Here is a 25,214-nt window from a genome sequence, read left to right as displayed (position 1 = left end):
AGACTTGAGTTCAACTGTTACCATGCCACATCCCACCACTTTTAAAAACAAGTTCCCTTTCCAAACACAGTCAACCCAATACTTAACAGATGTTGTCCAACATCTAAAATTTCCAGTTAAAAATGGATTATCAAGCCCAAGGCTGAAACTTTAATTTCCCAAGATTAATATTTAAAATCGTGAAATACCAGACCAAATACACCTATAAGCATGTCTGCTTTGCTGCCTCCCAGAGCAGAAAGACTGCTAACGGAATAGCACTTACGGCAGATAACTGAGAACTGGGAAGGGGATGGGGAGGGAAGTCAGTCCCGATTAGACAGACTGCATTTATAAGCTCACTCTGGAGGAGGTCTATGTTTATCAAGCAATATTTTAAGGAAGTTAAACTGGGTCGCAGAACGTTCCGCGGCGATGCCAAGAAGAGACAGGCTAAAGATTTCCATTTGGGGGTGGGATTGGGGGGAATTAAAGGGTGGAAGTTTGAGAATCTTTGAGTTACCCTGTCACTACCTGGCTATACCTTTTCGTTTTGATTTTACAGGATGTGCTTAGGTAACTGCACTTACATCTGGCATAAATAACAAATTTGACGTGCCACGACTAAGGGGTATCTGAAAGGACGCACAACTGTTTCTGTGCTCTTGGAGGCCGCACAGTCGTGACAGAGGAATCTCTCTTGTAGTCAACTTGGATACCCTTAGGATTTGGCCCAAAAAGGCTTGAAAGGAACTGCTCTCCTGGGAGGCAACCTGACCTAGATTACCTTCCATCTACCTCAGCACTAAGCCCACAGCAAGTGCTTAATAAATAGCATCATCCTCCTCAGCAGCACCAGCAGTTACCTCATCTGTAAAATGGCAATTAAAACTGCGAGCCCCACTTGGCACAACCTGATCACCCTGTACCTACCCCAGCGCTTAGAACAGTGCTCTGCACATAGTAAGCGCTTAACAAATACCAACGTTATTATTAGGCTAGAGTTATGGCAACTCTTGTTGGTCCAAAGACAGATAAGGGACACGCCAGATGCTAACTGTTCCTCCTGGAAGCGAGAGTCAGGCTCTGTTTCTCAAGGTGGAAGATGCCTAGAAAACTGGCTTCAAGAGGGGCAGGTCTACGTGTCCACCATTAGCTTCTTTCTGCCAGGGAAGCATGAAGTTTCTTCCTGCTAGAGAAGCAACGTGGTCTAGTAGGAAAAGCAAGGGGCCTGGGAGTCAGAGGGCCTGGGTTCTAATCCCAGCTCTGCACTTGTCTGCTGTGCGACCATGGGCCTCAGTTCCCTTATCTGAAAAATGGGGATTCAATACCTGTTCTCCCTCCTACTTAGACTCTGGGGTGCTTTGAACAGTGGTCGACAAATAGTAAGCACTTAAATACCCCGACTGTTACTGTTATCCTCCATGTCACCAAATGAACACAGAGAAGTCAGGACGAGAAAACCGATGGGGTGGAAGAAAGGGAAGTTAAGCTTCTTTACAAAGTAGTTAGGATATTTTTAAATTATAGAATGAATGATTCAATACTGAGTTTCTGAATGTCCTAGGAAGGAGCCGGATGCTAGAGAAGATGGAATAAAAGCAAGAGGATGGAGAGCTCCAAGGGCAGGGATTCGTCATCTTCTGTCGTAGCCTCCCAAGGGCCCAGTGTGGTTTGCAATCAATAAAAACTGATAATGATGAGAGAGCGAAAGGGAGGGAGGAAACTGCACCCCGTGTACAATGACCTGTTTCTGAATCCGTTTTCTTTTTTTTTTAAACTCAAGAGGGATTGGGGAACAGGAAAAAAAAACGTTCCCAGACCTATCACTGCACACGTGGGAACGGAATGTCCACCACCGACCACGTGGGGGTGATCTGACATTCTCGTCCATCCTGTCATCCCATTCCCCAGTTGCCTCCACAGAACACACACTCAGGGAGCAGGTCTGTGCCTTGTGAACGTGGAAAGCGGAAGAGATAAAATAAGTTCAAAACAACGTGTGGGTTTCCTGGGCTTCCTATATGGTGGGAATGGGAGCCTCTTCCTCTGAATCCCGAGTACAGTGTGTTAGTGGGGGGGTGGGGGGGACGGGGGGGGGGACGGACAAGAAGGCGCCAGGAGGCCCGGACCGGGATTCTCCCAAGGAGCTGGGGTGAAGGGTGTGAACCCCCGTGGCTAACTGTGAAGGCCTTTTGGCAACCCTGAAGGGAGGCAGAGGGAAAAGGAGCAGCTACCTGGCCTCAAGGCCACCAGAAGCTCAACTTTTACAAAGTTGGGAAGGTTATGGCCATTGGGACTGGTGGACTCTGAGGAGCCCCTGCCTGAGCGGTGAGGGAGCCCAAACCCTGGTCTGTTGCCCTTATAGTATTTAATGTTGCCCTCGTGTTCTTCCGCTTTCACTGTTAACTTGCTCAGCCGCCTGCTCCGTCACCGAGCTACTGTGGACGAGTCCCGCGGGTTTCCGTGAGCTGCTACCAGAGCGAGCGTTTAGCAGGTTTTTTTTACCTGTCTTGGAGAGAGTAAAAGGATTTCCGAAATACGGTGTCAACGCACAAATGGCCGGTACTGTACCTTGGCCGCTTTATGGCTTCTACCGGCTTAGGGGCTCGAATGATGTGTTCCTGGAATTTCGGTTTCAATTCGGACAGCTCCTTCCTCTCGGTGGTACTCTTCACTTCAGGCTTAACAGGCTCGGGGGGCTTCTCATTATTATGTTTGCCCTTGGTACAGCCCTGTTCTCAAAAATAGCCACGAAAGTATTCTGTAAGTGTTAAATACGGAGAGTTGCACATTTCCCAGAACTCCTACCAATTATTCTGGCGTGGGTCCGGGACGCTTCGCCTTACCGAAACACGGTTTAGAGGTATAATTCAAAGTAATGTGCTAGTAAAACAAGATTGCATATCTTGCCGTCTAGAACAGCTTAATGAAATGTAGATTTCTGCATCTAAATTACATGGATTAAGATGACTTTTGAATCGCAACACAGGAAGACTCCGATTCCCTTACCAATAATTTTAGAAAATACACTGTATATTAACACAAAGATTCAAATTTATATTACCAAACATTCATTTCTGTCAGGGACACAATTCTGGAGACATTTAGAAGCTGGTAGAACCAAAAATTACAAATCATCACAGGGCAGAACAAAGCCGTGTGAAGACAGCCTGATCTGTCATTACGATAATTTACTTCTTTAAACTAAGCATCAGAACAAAGCAGTAATACATACCACAATACTTAAGAAGTCAGAAAAATCAGTGGTTCTTCTCTTACAGCATGACCAACCCTAAGAAATGTAAAGGAGAAAAATAATTAACTGAAATATTCCCATCCAATAGCAAAGGTAAAAAAATCTGACATTATCTCCCTACCCATAGCTTTCTCTATTTCGCCAACTTCCTTGAGCACCTGTTGGTAACACAAATCACGGAGATAGAATGTGTCTACCAACTGTTGTACTGTACACTACCAAGTGCTCAGTACAGTGCTCTACCTTCAGTAAGTGCCCAATAAATACCACTGATTGATTGATTACTAGGGACTCAAAATGATTGAAATCTCTAAATTACGGCCTATACCCCCTCAATCCATTTGACGTCACACACACAAGAGACAAACATTAGGATGTAGGGACAATTCAACACTGTTTCAAGTTACATGCCAGTTGAAAAAAATAATGCAGAGCTGGGAATGATTCAAATGCTTAATTCTGTAACTGAAAACGAGATATAGTCAACTAATTTAGACAAATATCCACAGCCTTTCATTTAAGAAATGAGAAAATTTTAAAAAGCAACAGTGGTTTTTCAAACCGGGCTAACCTAACATCAATATGACAAATTTTAAAAATATAAATCTAGGAGCTCCTGAGGTTTGTTAAAATGAGAATTTATTGTATTCTTGAATTTGGAACAAACAATTAACATTTTGGGAAAGAGAGAGCACCTAGAAACCTGAGTGTCTGAAAACATTCATCTTTCCCCAAGTTTCTCAACTTTCTGTAAACCACTTGTTAATCCATTTTAAATGGAAATTTAATACTTTTATAATACTAATTATGGTATTTGTTAAGCGCTTACTATGTGCCAAGCACTGTTCTAAGCGCTGGGGTAGATACAGGATACAGATCAGGATTTATAGAACTATGGAGGTTGAAGCAATCGAAAAGTCAGTCTGTTGCCCTACCTCAGTCATGTTCACATTTACACAATCCCAAATCAGTGGCATTAAGTAGAGCAGAAATGTGAAACAATGCAAGGGCTAAGTAAATAAATTTAAAAAAACCAAAACAACATTTAAAATACTGTTCAGGATCTATTTCGTGTGGTGGCGGTTGCCTACCTTCAAGGCATCATGAAAGACAGGAACACCCGGGTGATACGTGCAGGAGTCTAAAAAAATAAAGGGCCAATAGGATTTACAATGAATAAGACTAAGTCATTGTTTGTTCATTCCTTTGACTGTTCTTTATCAACACCCTCCCCAAAATAATCAAAATAAGTTCATAGATTTTGCTGAAATGATACACACAGATGCCAGAAATTCAAAGGTTATAGTTGCTATGGTAGTGATAATCACGCTGCTCGGGAATTTTCAAAATGTGCCTAGCCCCTAATAAGCCTGTGTTGGCATGGTGAGTCACTTCTAATAATAATAATGGTATTTGTAACTTCTATTTTTAATTTCTTCAAACCTCTACATCAAAACTTCACACGTAACCAATCGCCCTAGCACTTATGTGCTTATCTGTTTGCTACTTCTTTACTGACTTGCATTCATCCACCACTTTTTCCTTTTTTTTTTTTTTACCTAATTTTATTTGCCAATCTGTATCTGCTCATCCCAAAGGGGCCGCAAACTCAGTGGGTAGGAATTGTAGCTCATTTATCGCACGCCCCTCCCGCCCCCGCATGCACAGAATACGCTACTTCAGTTCACAGGGGGCCCTCAGTAAGTGTTGTTGATGACATTCACGGAGTTGATGTTTGCTATTTATCAAAACAGAGTACTGGATTTTAAAAACCATCTTCTCAAAAAGCACCACACATTTAAAATGTGCGATTCACATTTTACCCACGGACACTGATGGTGTTCCTGGGCAGTGTGAGAGACCACACACTGAAGAATTTTATATTTTAAAAAAATAAAATGTATCTCGTGACTTTTGCCAGTCTACTACAATTAGTAGTTCTGATTTTCCAACACACTTTGGTAAAAACTAATAGTTGGGGGGAAAAAAAGAACTGATTCATTCTTATGCAACAAAATTAGAACTACTTGTCTTATATTTCATGTTATTTCAATCATGCGGGATGTCTTATGAATTCCTTTTGCACAGGAACATAACCTAAAAATAGCATATAGTAGAACTCAGGGTGGGACATCATCACTCTTCAGGGGCTTTAAACAACATGATCGCTTTACTTTGGCACCTACATGCCTAACGTTGCTCTTCTCTACTCACTTCTCCCATCAACTTCACCTTAGGCTCTCGGTTCCTTTCAAAACAGAATCTAATCTTCCTTCGTTCTTAGCGCTCAATCTTCAAATCACTGCTAGGCTCCAGTTTCACCATCTCCGCACACGGTAATTTCCCCATTAATCTCCACACCGCCTTGGTCATACCTTTTCTCCCTCCACGATGCCTTGACATACGATCCTTTTTTTCTGATGTTTTTATCCATATTTCTCTCTTATATCTATCCTCACGGTCTGTTAACTATTGTATATTGCATAATTAACACCTGATAACTACAATTGACCTTACATCTCATTGTGTGGCCCAAAAGTTTGTCCTTGATGGCAGACGATGGGCATCGCACTTGGATTCTGTAGTTTTCACCCAGTGCATGACCACAAGTTTTCAACAGTGTTGCTACTGATTCTAAATAAAAAGCAAGGATTCTTTTAAATATGAAACCATACAGTTGCATAAGAGAAAAATTACACAACTTGCAGTTAAGGTTTGCAGGTTCTTACCAATCAGGTTTCCCTGGGAAAAATTGAACAAATTCTATAAACCCTAAAAAGCAATCACCAAATTTCATGTTTTTTAAAAACACTAAAGACCAAAAAACTACAGTAACAGAGGGCTATTTCTGGCCATTTAGAATGCCTTCACGCATCCACCGAATTAAAGGATGTTGAAACAGTTCTGGCGAGGTTGAAACAGTTCTGACTAATTTTTGCTCTCATAAACTGTGACTTCAGCTGTGAAATAATTCATTCAACAGTATTTATTGAGCGCTATGTGCAGAGCACTGTACTAAGCGCTTGGGATGTACAACTCGGCAAAATATTAATACACGGTCACTGTCACCCGGAAGAACTACACAACTAGATGCGTAGTTAACATCTACACAAATAGTAGTCTTTATGCTCAATTAATCCTTTTCCTTCTCGTACCTGAGGTCATGATCGCACGCAAGGGATGTACAACTCGGCAAAATATTAATACACGGTCACTGTCACCCGGAAGAACTACACAACTAGATGCGTAGTTAACATCTACACAAATAGTAGTGTTTATGCTCAATTAAGACTGTCCTTTTCCTTCTCATACCTGAGGTCATGATCGCACGCAAAGTGATCCACCCCTGCGCACTTTCCCTCCTCCCTTAAGCTACCAATTCTGGAGGGATGCCTCTCCGATCTACCTGACCCTTCATTCACTCCCTACAATTCAATTTTACCTCTATAAGATCTTCCTTATCTTTCTTCCAGAGTCCTGAGAGGTGTGGACGGGCTGATGATAATCTCCATCCCAGCCCAAGTCCAACTCAGGCCCAGGGAGTTAATTCTACAGCTAAGCAAGCGCGGTTGTTCCCAGAAATAGCGATTCCAGTTGCCCCGGCACAGTGCCTTGGTGGTCACCCGGCAGTTTCCTCTGAAGCTCTAAGGGGTGGAGTGGGATCGACTTTTGTTCTGACCCGGCCTGACTGGGAATCCATGCAGGGCTCTACTTCCTCCCATCCGCTTTTGCAATTATTCCAGCAGTGCATTCGATCTCCCCAAACCAAACGTCGACATAAGCCACTGAGGTCTCCCGGTCCATTCTATAACCAAGTCTTGCCATTCCCCCCATAAATCGGCGATCCCAGCTTGGATCTTCTCATACTCCTTACCCCATCGAGTCCCTAGCCCTACTTTCCCATCCTTTCTTCAGTAATGTTATTTCAGTGGGACTCCCCCTTCTAGGCTCTGAACTCCTTGGGAGCAGGGAATGCATCGACCAACTCCACTGTATCGTGTCTGGTACGGTACCTGGCACCCAATAAATACCCCCGATTCACAGATTCCGCTTTCCAATATATTACTTTCTTTTCTCAGATTGGCTTATCATGACTTTTAGCCCAGAGTTCTTATGCTGCATTAAGGCCCCACAGCTACAGTTTAACTACCATGTTCTCCAAAGGGGTGGAGCTGCTAAACACTTAATAAATAAAGGTGGCACTCGCCACCTTTCTGCACTAAGACGCCATCAGTTGCACCATTTGACTGGAAACTCCCCCGGGACAGGGCCTGGGTCTGCCCACCGTACTCTCCCAAGGGCTCAGTACAGTGTGCAGTAAGCTCTCAATCAAAAATCATGACTGTCTGACAACAGATGCACCTCGACTACGATGCCGCCTATTTATTAACGAGGTCTTGTAAGAAGATTAAAAACCGCATCTCCGCCAGGCCGTCTCTTCTGATGAACCTCCCATCTCCCTCACCCCTGTTGCATCACCCAGGCACTTGAGTATCCCTCCCTAGCATTTAGGTACATATCTTTATACTCTGGCTTCCCCTATCTGTAATTTAATAATGATAATTTACTGCATTAGTTCAGCGCTTACTACGTGCCAAGCACTGTTCTAAGCGCCGGGGTAGACACAGAGTAATCAGGTTGTCCCACATGGGGCTCACAGTCTTAATCCCCATTTTACAGATGAGGTAGAAGTGGCTTGCCCAAGGTCACCCAGCAGACAAGTGGCGGAGCCGGGATTAGGACCCACGTCCTCTGACTCCCCAAGCCCGTGGTCTTTCCAGTAAACCACGCTGCTTCTCCCTAATATTAGCGTCTGCTCCCCACCCACAATGTCGGCTCCACCGAGGGCAGGGACAAGGGTGTAATCCGTCCCAAGCATTTAGTACGATGCTCTGCACCCAGCAGATGCCCAATAAACACTTCTAGTTGAAATCAACTAGATGGAAACGTACGTCCTCTACACCTCCCATCCACAGGAGCAAGTTGGGTTGAACACTCAGGACCGGAGGGCCGTGCTGTCGCCCCTCCCTGCCTCGTTTCCTACAAAGAGAAGCGATAAATACGACTGAATGAATCAATGTGGCCTGGTGGATTGACCACGGGCCCCAAAGGCCCAAGGACCCGAGTTCTAAATCCCAGCTCCTTCCTTGTCTGCTGCGTGACCGTGGGCAGGTCCCTTCACTTCTCTGGGCCTCCGTCACTTCTCCGGGGATTAAAGATTTTGAGCCCCATGGGGGACGGGGACTGTGGCCAAACTGATTAATTTCTATGAACCCCAGCGCTTAGTATGGTGCCTGGCACATACTAAGCGCCTAATACTTAGAGAAGCAGCGTGGCTCAGCGGAAGGAGCCCGGGCTTGGGAGTCAGAGGTCATGGGTTCGAATCCCGGCTCCGCCGCTTGTCAGCTGGGTGACTGTGGGCAAGTCGCTTCACTTCTCTGGGCCTCAGTGACCTCATCTGTAAAATGGGGATGAAGACGGTGAGCCTCACGAGGGACAACCCCATCACCTCGTATCCCCCCAGCGCTTAGAACAGTGCTTGGCACATAGTAAGCGCTTAACAAATACCAACATTATTATTATTAGAGCCCGGGCTTGGGAGTCAGAGGACGGAGGTTCTAACCCCGGCTCCGCCACTCGTCTGCTGGGTGACCTTGGGCAAGTCGCTTCACTTCTCTGGGCCTCAGTGACCTCACCTGTCAAATGGGGATGAAGACCGTGAGCCCCACGGGGCACAACGTGATTACCTCGGATCTACCCCGGCGCTCAGAAGAGGGTTTGGCGTGTAGTAAGCGCTTAACAGATGTCATGATGGAAATAATAGTAAGAGGAGGGAGGAGGAGGGAAGAAAAGGAAGGGGGGGAAAAGGAGGAAAAGGAAGGGGGAAAAGGAGGGAGGAAAAGGGGGAAAGGAAAAGAGAAAGGGGGAAAGGAGGGAGGAAACGGGGAAAAGGAAGGAGGAAAAGGAAGAGGAGAAAAGAAGGGAAAAAGAAGGGGGAAAGGAGGGGGAAAGAAGTGGGGAAGGAGAAAAGTAGGGGGGAAGGAGGAAAAAGAAGGGGAAAAGGAGGGGGGGAGGAGGAAAAGGAGGGGAAAAGGAGGGAGGAAAAGGAAGAGGGGAAAGGAGTGGGGAAGGAGAAAAGTAGGAGGATAAGGAGGGGGGGAAGGTGAAAAGGAGGGGGAGAGAGGAAAAGGAAGGGGGGAAAGGAGTGGGGAAGGAGGGAAAAAAGGAGGAGGAAACGGAGGGGGAAAAGGAAAGGGGAAAAGGAAGGGGGGAAGAAGGGGGAAGGAGGAAAAGGAGGGAGGAGAAGGGAGGGGGAAAAGGAAAGGGGAAAAGGAAGGGGGGAAGAAGGGGGAAGGAGGAAAAGGAGGAAGGAAAGGAAGGGGGGAAGAAGGAAAAGGAGAGAGGAGGAGGGGGGAAAAGGAGGGGGGGAAAAGGGAAAAGGAGGGAGGAGGAAAAGGAGGGGGCTAAAGGAGGGAGAGAAATCGAAGGGGCAGAGGCCGGGCGGGCTCGGGGAGGCAATGCACGTGGGCGCGGGGGCCCCGCCGCCAGCCCCCGGCCCCCGGCCCCCGGCCCCCGGCCCTCGGCCCCCTGCCCCGGGGGGAACGGGAGCGGGCGGGGGCGGGGCCTCTCACCGTCTCGGTTGGTGTCCGGGTCGAAGCGCTGCCCGCAGCCGCGGTTGTAGCACAGCAAGGCCATGGCTCCCGCCGGGCCGCGACGGGGAAGGGGAAGGGGAAGGGGCCGGGCAGTCCCGGCGGGCGGCGGGGGGAGGCGGCGGCGGGCGAGCGAGCGAGCGAGCCAGCGAGCGGGCGGGCGGGCGGCTTTTCCCGCTTCCGGAAAGGGCCGGAGCCACTTCGGGAACCTTCGCGAACTTTCCGGTCGTGCGCAAGCGCCCTGTCGGGCCCGGGGAGGGGGGGAGCGGGGGGGGGGGAGAGGGGTCGGGGGGCGGGGCTAGGAAGGCGATTGGAGGAGCGCGGGGAGGGGCGGGGCTAGGGAGATGAGGGGGCGCGGCTAGGGAGGCGATTGGAGGAGCGCGGGGAGGGGCGGGGACAGGGAGATTCATTCATTCATTCATTCATTCATTCATTCATTCATTGAGCACTCACTAAGTGCAGAGCACTGTGCTAAGCGCTTGGAGTGGACAGTTCGGCAACAGAGAGAGACCATCCCGGCCCAATTCATTCAATAGCGTTGGTTGAGCGCTCACTAGGTGCAGAGCACTGTGCTAAGCGCTTGGAGTGGACAATTCGACAACAGATAGACGATCCCGGCCCAATTCATTCAATAGCGTTGATTGAGCGCTCACTAGGTGCAGAGCACTGTGCTAAGCGCTTGGAGTGGACAGTTCGGCAACAGAGAGAGACCATCCCGGCCCAATTCATTCAATAGCGTTGGTTGAGCGCTCACTAGGTGCAGAGCACTGTGCTAAGCGCTTGGAGTGGACAGTTCGGCAACAGAGAGAGACCATCCCGGCCCAATTCATTCAACGGTACTGATTGAGCGCTCAGTAGGTGCAGAGCACTGTGCTAAGCGCTTGGAGTGGACAATTCGACAACAGAGAGAGACCATCCCTGCCCAACGATGGGCTCGCAGTCTCAAAAGGGGAGACGGATGGCAAAACGAAACAAGCAGTCAGGCATCGATACCATCAAAATAGATTAACGGAATCACAGATCGTAATAATAACGTTGGTATTTGTTAAGCGCTTACTATGTGCACAGCACTGTTCTAAGTGCTGGGGGAGATAACAGGGTAATCAGGTTGTCCCCCATGAGGCTCACAGTTAATCTCCATTTTACAGATGAGGGAACTGAGGCCCAGAGAATTGAAGTGACTCGCCCACGGTCACACAGCTGACAAGCGGCAGAGCGGGGATTCGAACCCATGACCTCTGACTCCCAAGCCCGGGCTCTTTCCACTGAGCCATAGATATATACACAAAGACAAAGTCCCCCATTTTCTACGCTCCCCATCGCCCCAACTCGCTCCCTTCACTCTACCCCCCTCCCCAAAGCACTTGGGTAGACATTTATAATTCTATTTATTTTTATTAATAATCTGTATATATCTATAACTCCATTTCTACTGATGCTACAGGTGCCTCTTTAAATGTTTCCATGTCTGTCTCCCCGGCCTTCTAGACCGTGAGCGCGTTGTGGGCAGGGATTGTCTCCGTGTGTTGCCGAACTGTACTTCCCAAGGGCTTAGGATGCGTGGGACATAGTAAGTGGTTAACAAACTCCGTCGTTAATTAATTAATGAATTAATTAGCGCGGTGCTCTGCACACACAGTAAGTGCTCAATAAATAGAGAGAAGCAGCGTGGCTTAGTGGAAAGAGCCCGGGCTTGGGAGTCAGAAGTCATGGGTTCAAATCCCAGCTCTGCCACTTGGCAGCTGTGTGACTGTGGGCAAGTCGCTTCTCTGTGCCTCAGTTCCCTCATCTGTAAAATGGGGATTAAGACTGTGAGCCTCACGTGGGACAACCCGATCACCTTGTATCTACGCCAGCGCTTAGAACAGTGCTGTGCGCATAGTAAGCACTTAACAAATACCAACATTATTATTATTACTATTATTAAAGCCGCCCCCCAGCCTTTTTCTTTCCCCCAAGACTAAATCAACTTTTCAATTTTCTACCCAGGGACGATTTCCCAAACCTTTAATCGTCTTCGTTCCTTGGGACGGCGCGGTCCAGGCCTCCACAGGGAGGGATAATTTTGGAAATTTCCTTCTAGATTATAAGCTCTCAAGCACTTGACACAGCGCTCTGCACACAGTAGGCACTTAGCAAACGCCACAGATCAACTGATTGGAGTAGGATGAAACTGTTCGCTGCTCAGCCGACACTGCTCAGAGGGAAAACTACTTTTCACGAGGTATCGATCGCTCAAACAATATCGGCTGAAGCGATCAATCAACGGGGCGGAGAGGAGGGATCCAGGAGAGCTGATCGCACATCTTGTCTCTGCATGTTTCTCACCTGTCTCGTCTCCGCCTCTGACAGGTCTCGTCTCCGTCCGGCCTCCGTCGCTGATGACGTCGAAGCTCCGCATCTCTGTCTTTAAGACGTGGGCGTCAGGAGGTAGAGGGAGATCTGCCCTGCAATAGTAGCGGAAAAGAAGTTGGCAACGGGACTAAATCCAAAGAGATCTATTGTCAGCGAGACCGCGGGGTTGAAGAAGCGAGCGCAAGGTCAGGAATGAGGCTTTTTTTTTCCCCCCTCTATCTGATTTAGGGATCCAGGACACGAGTGCAAACACTAGTCGTGCCCACCCAAGAGTAAATTCACACGAGTACTTATTTTTTCAAAATAAAAATTCACACTAGTACTTATTTTCTCAAAATGATGGGGACTGCTGGCAAAGTGACACGCACGGTATTTGAGAAAGAGCGTGGCCTCGTGGAAAGAGCACGGGCCCGGGAGTCAGGGGTCGTGGGTTCTGATCCTGGCTCTGCCGCACGACTGCTGGGTGACCTTGGGCAAATCACTTAACTTCCCTGTGCTTCGGTTACCTCACCTGTAAAACGGGGATGAAGACTGGGAGCCCCATGAGGGCGAGGACTGGGTCCAACCTGATTGCCTTGTATCTACCCCAACGTGTGGAACAGTACCTTGGCATAGAGTAAGCGCTTAACAAATACCACGATTATTACTATTATTACTGTTATTCTCTGTGCCTCAGTTACCTCATCTGTAAAAGTTGGATTTAAGCCTGTGAGCCCTACGTGGGTCAGGGACCGTGTCCAACTCGGTTATCTTGGATCTATCCCGGCGCCCAGTACGGTGCCTGGCATATAGTGAGTGCTTAACAAATCCCACAATTATTAGTATTATTATTATCTGGATTCTAGCAGTGGCCACCCTACTCTCTAAAGTAAAGCTTTGTTCAGCATCATCATTAGAGCAACCTGAATAATAGTAGGATCTGTGAAGCACTGACTTTGTGCTAAGCACTGTTTGGCAGAGACAGTCCAGGCACAGTCCTTGTCTCACATGGGGCTCACGCTCTAAGGGTGATTGACTTTCTCCAAGAGAGCTGTCTTGCTTCTCACTCAGAGTGTAAACTCTGTGTGGGCAGAGAACTTGTGACTTCATTATTCTGTACTTCTCAAGCTCCCAGTACAGTGTACCACACCAACTGGATGCCCAGTAAACGTCACCGCTATTAATACTGGTGGAGCGGTGCACTATGGCGTACCCGTAAATGTGTTCGGAGGCTTACGTGACGCATCGCCGTTTATAATCCGAAGAATCGACGCCACATTTTGAAGGGCAGCAGCTGCATTGGTTGGAGCATATCTCACAACGCCCCGCGCGAGTCCTTGGCCTCCTGACACGGAGGGCCGAGGGACAACCGAGATGGTTTAAGAGCCTTGGGCTCGTTAATACCGTGCCCTGAAGACTCTGGAAAACTACTTTCCACTAACCAACTTCATGTCCTTCCTCACCTCGTTCTTTTTTTTTTTTTTTTAATATATAGTTTTTTCTTTGGAAACTGAACTCAAGGCTATTTTTGCTTGTAATTTTTGACCACTGTCAGAGGTGACTGAAGTCTCTTGATAGTTGCCCATCGGATCGGAGAACAGGCACCTCAAGAACCCCCGTTCAATTATAAAGCCGGGGCGCTGTGAGCTCCTGAGGTGCCTTAAAGTAAATCTGTCACTCCCTTAGAATCTCTAGGCCTTCTACTGACTCAGTGATTTAAGACTGAAATATAGAAGTAGGCGGTGAGAGGTTGGTGTATCTGGAGGGAAGGATTTCCATTTTCTGCTTCACAAACGGCGCCTCTTAGCTTTCGGGTTTCCTCCAAACCCAAAGAGCCGATAATATCTAAGATTCAGTCCCCATAAAGTTGGATCAAAAAATATAAAATGTCTTATTGCCTTTTCACTGTTACATCTTTCAGTGTTAATTCATTCCAGCCTCTGTATCTGGGTAAATGAAACCTTGACGGCAGATGCTTAAAATAGTATCGTGTTCCAAACCTGAAATGCGGTTGTATTAAGGTATTTCCTGGAAGATTTTCTTTCAGATGTTATGCAAGAAACAATATATGAGTGTATGGATGACTCAGGGGATTAATGATGGAATGTTTTTAGAGCTTATCCAATCTGGACTCAGAAACATGAAAGACTCTTGCCCGGGTTTGGTATTCAAGTTGAACAAATCGGGCCAGATTGAATAATCACCCCCGAGTCTTTGCCAACTTGGAATCTGCTGCAGCATTTAGATTCTGACTGTGAAGCCTGAGATAAATGTACGCCCTTTTTACTTGGCTGCGTGTGCAAAACACCCCAGACCCCATTATGCCAGTTTGAAATTGCAACTTTTTGACAGGCTCAATACAGAAGCCACAGGCTGAAAAAGCTTAACACTAAACTACCTAGATCAGAAATGGAAAGGGCGTTGTGATAGAAGCCCTTCCAATAAACTCCTACCAATTCTCCAGATGAAAAAGCGGCTTAATTTCCAGGGCTGCCAATCCAGCTAATTTCCACTCCTAAATTCCTGTCATTTCTAGGGCCGTTGACCGCGATAAATGTACATATCAAAGAAAGTGTTACAGCGTCGTTCAAAACTGATATAAAAATACAGACTCGAACTCAGACATCTTATCCGATACCAATACGTCACATCAGAATACTTACCCGTTTTCATTAACCGACTCATTGAAATGGAATAACTGGACAGTTATTTTCTGTCTTCTCTCCCTTCTACCCAACTCCTCTGCCTTCTTGTTCCCGTTCCAAGCCTGTTGAAGATAAAGATGTTATTGGGCTAAATGTGAAGGACGGAGAAGCACTAAAATGGTGCGTCCAATGCTCTTTCATTTCTGTTGGCTATTTTCCTCAGGAAAAGTGAATGTTGGAGAAAGGCTGTGATGGAGAGTGGATTAATCAGAGCTGATGAATTAGAAGCATTGACTTAATGAATGCCTGCTAGACAGGATGCTTTTCTGTCTATTCTTTTTATCTGGTTCTTTAGCTTTAGCCCTTAATTGGCCCCGTCCTAAATTCAGTTGATTTCAACTGACACTGTCAGAAGGAGTTTGACTTCATTCCTAAAATGATCTCCCGGGAATCATAAAGGTGATCGGTAATTTCACCACGTCGTAAAAAAGTGGATTTTTTCCCTTACAGAGCAAAAGCATGGTTTCTTAGATTGTGAGCTCCATCAGGGTCAGGGAACCATGTCTGATTCCCACCTGTGTAGTCTCTCCAAGCACTCAGCACAGTGCTCTGCACACTGTAAGTGCTTAGTAAATGCTATTACTATTACTAACTTGTCTGTAGCTCACATTTAGAGTAGGTCTACACAAGGCAATTATTTCCAAATCCAACTGTGGTGTTTGGCTTATTCTTTTTTTTCCCTCGCTTCTATTATGAGTCAGTGTGAAGAGAGAGAGTTATCGAGAGTGAAACAATAGGCACGACATGAACTTGACACAATGTGATTATCACCGTAAGCCAATCCAGAGATTTCTGTCATGAAAACGCTCAACAATACATCAGGACATAAAGGTCAGAACCGTTTGATGAAACGACGTACAAGCTTCGTCACAACTGAAAGCCACAAAAGAAACCACACCGCCACTGCTTGTAAGCAAGAGCCACAGACGTCTTAGTCGTACTGTAACGGACGGGGAGGAGTGTAAGAAAGTGAATCCTCACACTCCGCCGTTTCCCCGACCTGTAATTTATTTTAGTGGTTGTCTCCCCTTATAAACTGGAAGCTCCTTACGGACAACCATCGTGTCTACCGACTCTAGTATTGTACTTTCCGAAGCATTCAGTACAGTGCTCTGCACACAGTAAGCCTTCGGTAAATACCACTTATCGATTGACTCTACACATTTATGTAAATATCTGGAATTTATTTATATCGTCTGCCTCCCCTGCTAGACTCTAAACTTGTGGTGGGGAGGGAATATGTCTGTTTATTGTTATATTATACTCTCCCAAGTGCCCAGCGTAATGCTCTGCACCTAGTAAGCACTCAATAAATACAACTGACTGATTGATCTTAAAAAAACTCCTCCCCAGGCTCTAGAGTCAGCACCGCTCCATCTAGCTATGTCTGTGTTTTTGTGTTTTTCTTTCCAGTGGTAATACTAAGCGCTCTTTGAGCCCTGAGGTAGATACATCTCAATCAGGCCGGATACCGTTCCTGTCCAATTTGGGATTCATTGTCTAAGTATGGTGGAACAATCTAAGTAGTATGTTCCTCCTCCTGCTTTAGAAACCACGCGCACCTGCAGAGAGATGAAAGGAGAGGATGGAGGGATGGAAAAAAACCAGAGATGTTTTCACTGTAGGCTGTGATGGCTCTCCTGGTGTGTGCGTCTGCTACTATTTGCCGTATCTACGTAGCTCAAAAAATCTAAGGGGAATGTAAGGAAAATCACCCAGCACGGCCTGGCATCCCGCATGGCATGTACCGGCGTGACCCAGTACGACAGAGCATCTCTCACCGTGGTATGGCGTGACCGGGCATAACAGGGTCAAACATGGCATGGTCTGACCTAGCATGACATGGCTCGCCCCAAAGGTCAAGCTTGCCCAGGTGTGAAACTGCGGCTAAAAAAAAAAGCAAGCTTTAAATTGAAAAATGAAGTCAAATTGCCTGGCAGAGACAATTTAGCTGGGCAAAGGCTCATTCCGATATTAAAATAATGCTCATAGCCGTAGGCGGGATAATTCATCTGATGCCCTCCAGATGCAACCTTAGAGTTTTTCTAAAAGTAAAAGGAAATTCCGGGCAGGCAATGAGAAATTAAAGCTTACAAAAGCTTGTCGAATACCATTCTGTTCACCCGAAAGCAAGTCTTATTTTCCAGATAGAACGTTTGAAACCGTCACAGCTCAGGGATTGCTCACAGCTAGTAGGCATTAAAAAAAAAAAATCACGCTTGCTTCTGTTTGGGGCCATTTTCTAAGACATCGGCTTCTCTAAACGGCTTCAATTCTCCTCTTAAGCTAAGACCACTTCAGACTGTCCAGCTCAGCGTGTGATGACTGAGTTTATTTGAGATTGGGGCACAACTCACCCAGTCTCGGCAGTTTGTCGTTGAGTCGGCGGAGATTGCAAGTGGCATACGAATACGTGGACTGCTGGGAAACAGCAAGACAGGCATGTCAACCTGGGGTGCCAGAAGGTAGGAGAGAGGGCTCTTTGAGTAAAGGCTCCAGACAGATCGAAAGTCTGCCTAGTTATCGTATCTACGAAAGGTGAACCGTTCGGCCATTTGAGAAAAGAAACGGAGTCGTTTTCACCTGTTGCTCATGGCCACGGTCTCGGCCTCGTTTTCAATCCGATGATGAAAATGGGATGGTTTGGAAGTGGTTCTTTTCTTGCAGTAGAGCACAGTTTGCCTAGACTGGTAGTAAGAAAGAGTGATGGATTTTATTGAGCAACTACTATTAGTAAAAAAAAAAAAAATACGGTACATAAGTGCTTCCTAGGTGCCAATCGCTGTTCTAAGCCCTTGGGATAGATACAAGTTAGTCAGATTGGACACAGTCCCTGTCCCACACAGGGCTCACAGTCCAAGGAGGCGGGAATAGGATTTAATCCCCATTTTACAATATACTTTACATCTCTCGAAGCTGCAGGTGGATCTTGAAGTCACTTTACATTAGGTCGGGGAAGCAGCGTGGCTCAGTGGAAAGAGCCTGGGCTTGGGAGTCAGAGGTCATGGGTTCGACTCCCAGCTCTGTCACTTGTCAGCTGCGTGACTGTGGGCAGGTCGCTTAACTTCTCTGTGCCTCGGTTACCTCATCTGTAAAATGGGGATTAACTGTGAGCCTCACATGAGACAACCTGATTACCCTGTATCTCCCCCAGCGCTTAGAACAGTGCTCTGCGCATAGTAAGCGCTTAACAAATACCAACAGTATCATTATTATCATTAGATCCACTGGGCTATGTGCCTGCATAATTGAAGGGGACCCACCAGAGCAATTTAGTTATAAGTCCTGAACTTCCAGGCCTGAACTGGTGCTGGGAGACTACATTTCCCAACAGCACGAGCACCGTTTTCCACTTCCAGGTTGTATCTCCGCTTCCTATACATCCCTTCTCCTCCCCAGCCCAGTTTGGGTGGGTACAGGGAAAAGGTTAGTGAGGTTGGAAGACTCAAGGAGGGTTTGGATAGATTTGTTAGTTGGCAGATTTCTTTCTAGATTGTAAATTTCTTGAGGTCAGGGACTTTACGAATCCCACGGTACTCTCTCAGGCACTTAGGTCAGTGCTCTGCACACAGAAGGGGGCTCAGGAAGTACTACTGAATGATTTGCGGACCAGTTAGGGATCTTAAGTGGGTACGTTCCCATCGGTGAGAATTTGTGAACGCAAGCAAAGGCAACACTGAGTCCGTCGATCCTTTATCCTGGAAACCAAGGAGGACAAGGCAACGTGGCCTAGTGGAAAGAACACGGGCCTGGAAGTCAGGGGACCTGAGTTCTAATCCCAGCTCCACCACTGGTCTGCTGTGTGACTAGGTCACGGGTTCTAATCCCTGCTCTGCCACTTGTCAGCTGTGTGACTGTGGGCAAGTCACTTCACTTCTCTGTGCCTCAGTTCCCTCATCTGGAAAATGGGGATGAAGACTGTGAGCCTCACGGGGGACAACCTGATGACCCTGTATCTACCCCGGCGCTTAGAACACTGCTCGGCACAAAGTAAGCGCTTAACAAATACCAACATTATTATTATTTGGGCAAGTCGCTTAACTTCTCCGTGCCTCGGTGACCTCGTCTGTAAAAATGGGGATTACGTCTTTCTTCCTCCCTACTTAGACTGTGATCCCCACGCGGGAGAGGAACGCTGTACAACTTTACCTTGTATCTACCTCGACGCTTAGGGCTGTGCCTGGCAAATAACGCACTTTACAAGTACCACTGGAAGGAAAAAAAAAAGAAAAAGGACAACAGTCACGTCATTCGTCCAAGCGTTCTCTGATGCCACCCAGCGAGGGACAGGGACTCTGTCCAACCCGATATGCCTGTGTCCACCCCAGCGCGTAGTACAGTGCCTGGCACATGGTAGGCGTTTAAAACACCACCACGGTGATTATTTTGGGAGATGGACTGCTGGGCTGAGTGGAATTCTCTCCTCTCTCCATAAATTCTACCGATACCCATAAGATGGCAGCAGAATTCTCCTTTAACGACACTGCAGCATCCTCAACCCCTTTACAAAGAAGAAGTGATAGCTCTGCAGAGATCTCTTCAGGAGAGAAGGCCCCCAACCGCCCCCCACCCCCACCCCCCCGGGGCCTTTTATTTCCCGCATCATTTGGAATGCAAGGCGCCGAGACTGGTTCTCTCAGTTCCTTTGGCTCACGCCGCTGACTTCACACACAGGTACTAGACGGCTTCACGAGAAAGATGCTGATTTAACATCGGTGGCCTGTCTGCCGCCAACAAAGAACATTATTGCAGAAAGAATCTGGCTTGAAAGCGTGTGCTTCTCCCTGAAAGCACATTTTAGAGACACAAAAGTTAAGCGGCAGTACCGAATGTTTTCCTATGGAAACTGCCCTGCATCCTAGAGGACGGTTTCTATGGCAACTGCTTCCCCCCCGCCTCTTTTTTAGAGGACCGATAGAAGGAAGATGATGTATCCTGCATCACAACGAGCACTTTTACAACCTTCCCTCCTCCAAACAGGAGAAACCGCTGAACAACTGACAATAATTTGTAGTAGATATTCTAACTATTGCAAATACATATTTTTTCACCATCACGTGTCCTAAATTGTGAGACAACCACTTACTACTTTTGAAACTTTTTTATTTTGGTCCTGGGATATATTTTCCAGCCTTGTGGGAAAGCGACTTTAGAACATTCTCAATTCTTCTGAGATTAATTATCCAGTTTATGGTTTTTCCTAGCCCCTAGGATAAACCTAGAATGGGCATAAGACAGGAGAAGAGAGGAAACCTTAATCCATCCGTTTCAAATGCCGATTCCCAAGTATCCCATCGGTCACAAGACCACACTGAACTTGGGGGTTGTTTTCCAAGATGACTAGGAACTACAGGGAGATCCCTTCTGCTCAGAGTTATTTTTATGCCACCAAAGAGCAAAATGCAGGCGATGAGAGAGCCACTCTAAAATGCACAGAAAAAAATGCTCACTTGGCTGAAATTTTTAAATCAGCTTTCAAAGTTACAGTGATGCCAAACAACCGCTCATTCTTTGATGGTTACATTGTATAGCAGGGTTTTGTTAAGTATTTGAAATGACGCACCCATTTAGGCAAATAAACAGATACCATTTTAGATGGGCTTTCTAAGAAACTGCTGCTCAAACCGGATATTTGTTTGGTTTCCTGAGGATTTGGATGCCACCCCCCAACATTTTCTCCATTGGCTACGATGATGATATAGTGATAATAATAATAATAATAAATACTTTGGGTATTTAAGAGCTTACCATGTGCCAAGCACTGTACTAAGCACTGCGGTACATACAAGACCATCAGGTCAGACAGTCTCCACTGTCCGTGGCGGCCACAGTCTGAGTAGGCATGAGAATGGGTATTTCATCCCCATTTTACATATGAGGAAACTGAGGCCCAGAGAAATGACTTACCCAAGGTCACAAAGACAGCTGATAGAGCCCAGATGAGAAGGACAACAACAAGAATAATAACAATGATATTTTTAAGCACTCACTGTGTGCCAAGCACTGTTCTAAGCGCTGAGCACTGTCCCATCCTCTACTAGGTCGTGCTGCTTCTCACCCTAGGCCTCCTGATTCCCAGAACATTGCTCTTTCCACTGGCCCAAGAGCAGAATAACTTTGGCTCTAATATGACAGTGATTACTGAACTGCACGATAACTTCCTAGTAAAGATTTAAGACATATATCCATTAGCCGGTCAAAGGATAATGGGATTCAGAATGAATTTACACCAAGAATAGAGAAGTGTTTAGCACTCTCTGTAAGAGTTAAAATAATGGTATGAGACCAGAATGGACCAAAAAATCTGATTATAGGTTCAAGGAAAAATTTTCTAATGGTGAAATAAGAATACGGATTATTCTCCCATGGGGACTGTGAAAAACTCAGTCATTCAAAACTAGTCTGGAAATAACATTAGAAAACACACTCTAGGGAACATTTGTGCTTCGGCAACTGAGTGAACTAGGAGACCATAATAAGGCTTTTCCATTTCTAATTTCGATGACTAAAATGATTCCACACCTTTCATACAGCATTTTTCACCTCTGTTAAAAAAAAAAAAAGACAAAGAAAAGAAAATTTGACCCCAACAGGTAATATGAGTCTTTGAAAGAAATTATCTCACATTTTTAGCAACCAATTAAATCATCATCATCATCATCATCTGTAACATACATAGAAAATTAAATGTATCAGGTTCCGTTGATTTCTATATTCCATATTAGCAATTCCCACACGTATTAGATCACAGGAAAAACAATTCTATAAAGAGAAAAGGGAGGAGTGAGAGAGAAAGGCTAACACAGTGAAAAGGAAAATGAGGGAAATCAAAGAGGGAGAAAATATCTGCCCAACACTCAGAAGGGAACCCCACTTTATTGGGAACAGGACAGACTTGAGAACACTCGTTTTAAGGGGCCCCAGAAGCAATCCAGATGTCTTTATGCCAAATGCGTGAAATAATGCCGTCGATGACAACTTGCTCTGGCTTGTTGAATACCAATCGCTCGAGTACCGGTAGCACTTTGATACTAGTTTCCATGATCTCATGTTTTGCATGTAAGAGGGCTGTTTGAAGCTCTGTTTCATACCGTTTCATGAAAAAACCAAAACTTTAGGTGAATATAAATTGCAAGGAAACAAAGACTTGAACAAGGGAGAACAATCAGCCTGTTTTCCAGGAAAGACATCCTTATTTCGTTCCGTCAGCCGCGACCTCTGCATTTCAAGATGGTGCCACTGACCGTGAAACTCTATCCAGATTCACAATTGAGGCTGCAAATCCCTCTCCCAGACCAACAATCCTTCCTCTACCAGGGCTTTTTTAAAAATCCCGTGAGGCTCTGCACATCGTGTCAAGGACAGGGACCGGTTTAACTCACTTCTCCACAAGGCACAGTTAGTCCAAAGACTTTGCCCCTGAATTGGCTGGCAAATTAAATGATGGAGTTCAACCAATCCTCAAGCCTGAAACGTGGAATGGGCAAGTGGAAACCCATCAACTCAACTAATGTAACACTACTAGCAGTCATATCGATTGATTGAAGAAGTTTTCACCTCTGCTAGATTGTAAATTCCCTGAGGACGGGGAATGCTTGTATTTCTACTCTTGCATTCTTCCAAATGTTGAGTCCTGGGTCTAGCACTCATATCTATAATTTATTTATTTATATGAATGTCTGTTTCTCCCTCTAGACTGTGAGCTTGCTGTCGGCAGGGAATGTGTCTATCGCTGTTGTGTACTCTCCCAAGTGCTTAACAGTACTCTGTGCACAGTAAGTGCTCTATGAATACTGTGGAATTGAATGAATGAACAATACATGCCATTCAGTAGTTGTAAGCTCTTTGAGGGTAGGAATGGAGTCTATAAATCATATTGTACTTGCTCAAGTATTTATTTAGGGCTTAGTCCTCACTAGATGCTCCAGAGATGCTCTAGAGAAGCAGCATAGCCTAGCCTGCTTGGGAGTCAGGTCGTGGATTCTATTCCCAGCTCCGCCACTTATCAGCTGTGTGACTTTGGGCGAGTCACTTAACTTCTCTGTGCCTCAGTTACCTCATCTGTAAAACGGGGATTAAAACTGTGAGCCCCACGTGGGACAGGGCCTTAGTCCAACCTGATTACCTTGTATCTTCCTCAGCTCTTAAGACAGTGCTTGGCACATAGTAAGCACTTTACAAATACCATCATCATTATTATCCTTAGCGGATAGAGCACGGGCCTGGGATTCGGGAGGACCTGGGTTCTAATCCCGGCTCTGCCACTTGTCGGCTGTGTGACTCTTGGCAAGTCACTGCACTTCTCTGGGCCTCAATTACCTCATCTGGAACATGGGCATTAAGACTGTGAGCCGCAAGTGGGACAGGGACTGATTACCTTGTATCTTCCCCAGCTCTTAGGATAGTGCTTGGCACACAGTTAGCCCTTAACAAATACCTTAATTATTATTAAGTATTATTATTATAAATACCATTATTTAGTTGTTTCGGATCCTAAACGTCCCTCTGTTCAAAGTAGATATCAGGGTAATCCAAGGTAATTCTCAAGATCTCAACTACAAAGGACAACACTTTTCCAATTAAGCCTATTTGTAGCATTCTCTATTTGCTTTCTTCCACTTAGCCCATTTTAGATGAAGGAAGGGTCTCCAAACATGCAGTGTTAATTGCCCCAAAGGAGTTTCCCCCATCCCTCCAAGGCTTTCCACGAAATACAATGAGGGAGCAAAACGAGATTCGTGTCGATTAACTTGCCGGAATGATCGAATAGCTTGGCCCCAGCCTTGAAGGGGGAAAATGTTAGTCACAGCTTTGAAATCAAACAGAAGCGCTCTGAGGAGCAGGTGGGGGAGGAGGGAGGAGTGAAGAGGACAGATTGTTGTACACTACTCTCCCAAATGCTCTGCACGCAGTAAGCGCTAAATAAGTACGACTGAATGAATGAATGACAGGAGGGAGAAGCGTTTCAAGCAGAGGACCTGACTCACCTTGGGGTTTGAATGGTAGAGTCTTGATGGGCTGTGGTTCACACAGAATCATGACACTGAGCGTTTCTCCTTTCGGAAATACCTCCAACGCGGCGAAACGGATTGTGGAGACCAATCCAATCAATGGCTTCGGTTAATCAGTTTCCCTGAAATACAAGAGGCAACTTCTTACCCGATTCCTTTCTGACCCTTTAACATATTTATCTCTGGACATTTTCTGTAATAGTTCCTCAATGTCTTCATTGCTTTATAGGGAAGCAGGGTGACCTAATGGATAGAGCAAGGGCCTGAGAGTCAGAGGACCTGGGTTCTAATCCCGACTCTGCCACTTGTCTGCTGTGTGACCTTGGGCAACTCACTTCACTTCCCTGGGCCTCAATTACCTCATTTGTAAAATGGGGATTAAGGCAGCGAGCCCCACGTGGCACATGGACTGTGTCCAACCTTGTACCCAGCCCAGTGCTTAATACAGTGCTTGGCACATTGTAAGCGCTTAACCAACACCATAAAAAAATCCAACCTGTTTCCAAACTTTTCAGTCCATTACTGATCCTTTCCCTTAAAGACAGAGGGTTTTCACATCTTTCCTTGATACCATTTCTGGAAGAATTTCAGTTCCTAATTTCCTACGCAGAACCAATTTTGCTCTCTCCTCTCTTTATCTGACACATGTTCCAACCCTTATGACATGTAGGTTGTTTCTCCCAGCTTTCCCTTTATCTTTTCAAACAGACCCCGAGCCCAGGACTATCAGGGCCTAGGAAATCATTCACAAAAATGACAAGTAAACATTGGTGAATGCTGGTGGATCCAAACGCTCAGAATTTTGTCGGGGAACAAACAAACCCATATGTCCTACAAGCAAACCGGGACGGACCACTGTGAAAAGTCTCTTTTGCCAGAGGGGAAGAGGATTGGGGAGGAAAGAACAAGGAACTCTGAGAGCGAGGGAGAGAGAAAAAGGAAAAGATGGAGAAAGGGAGATGGGGGTAGAGCAGAAAGAAAGGATTTAGGAGGCAGAGTCGGGGGGGGGGGGAGGTGACGTCATTAGAGCATATATTTAGAGGTATATGCAGAACACCGAATGAAGCCCTTGGACACGTAAAACAGACCGCCATTTTCCTCGAGAGGTCTATAAGCTAATGGCAAAGAAAGAGAACTTGAAAAATGAAAAACTACCAAAAAAAGGACAGAGTGGACGTTAAGGGAAGGAGCGGGTACCACGGAAAGCAGGAGGGAGACAAAAATCAATTGGAAACTCAGTGGTATTTAAGTTTGAGCGGCGCCATGAGCTAGAGCA

The 25,214-nt window shown here is 46.1% G+C and overlaps 1 protein-coding gene across 3 annotated transcripts in view; it reads right to left on the bottom strand.

Annotated features, from left to right (window-relative positions):
* The window catches only part of CHORDC1 (cysteine and histidine rich domain containing 1), a 32,048-nt gene extending 8,042 nt beyond the window's left edge, over positions 1–24,006 (bottom strand). Inside the window, exons 1-9 of one of the 3 annotated variants that reach the window (XM_007668112.4) lie at positions 23,915–24,006; positions 19,077–19,136; positions 17,511–17,614; positions 17,285–17,377; positions 14,886–14,989; positions 12,217–12,335; positions 4,330–4,379; positions 3,218–3,274; positions 2,554–2,714 (exon numbers count right to left, since the gene is read on the bottom strand). In XM_007668112.4, the coding sequence (XP_007666302.1) occupies positions 2,554–2,714; positions 3,218–3,274; positions 4,330–4,379; positions 12,217–12,335; positions 14,886–14,989; positions 17,285–17,371 (578 nt within the window). In that variant the 5' untranslated portion in view covers positions 17,372–17,377; positions 17,511–17,614; positions 19,077–19,136; positions 23,915–24,006. Of the gene's footprint in view, positions 1–2,553; positions 2,715–3,217; positions 3,275–4,329; positions 4,380–5,755; positions 5,778–9,870; positions 9,989–12,216; positions 12,336–14,885; positions 14,990–17,284; positions 17,378–17,510; positions 17,615–19,076; positions 19,137–23,914 lie in introns of those variants that run through there. The other 2 variants (XM_029047989.2, XM_016227525.3) reach the window with 2 other exon arrangements.
* Positions 24,007–25,214: the final 1,208 nt, after the last annotated feature.

Source organism: Ornithorhynchus anatinus, chromosome 20 (genome assembly GCF_004115215.2).
Source record: "Ornithorhynchus anatinus isolate Pmale09 chromosome 20, mOrnAna1.pri.v4, whole genome shotgun sequence".
Lineage (NCBI taxonomy): Eukaryota > Metazoa > Chordata > Mammalia > Monotremata > Ornithorhynchidae > Ornithorhynchus > Ornithorhynchus anatinus.
This window is presented reverse-complemented; position numbering and strand designations above follow the sequence as displayed.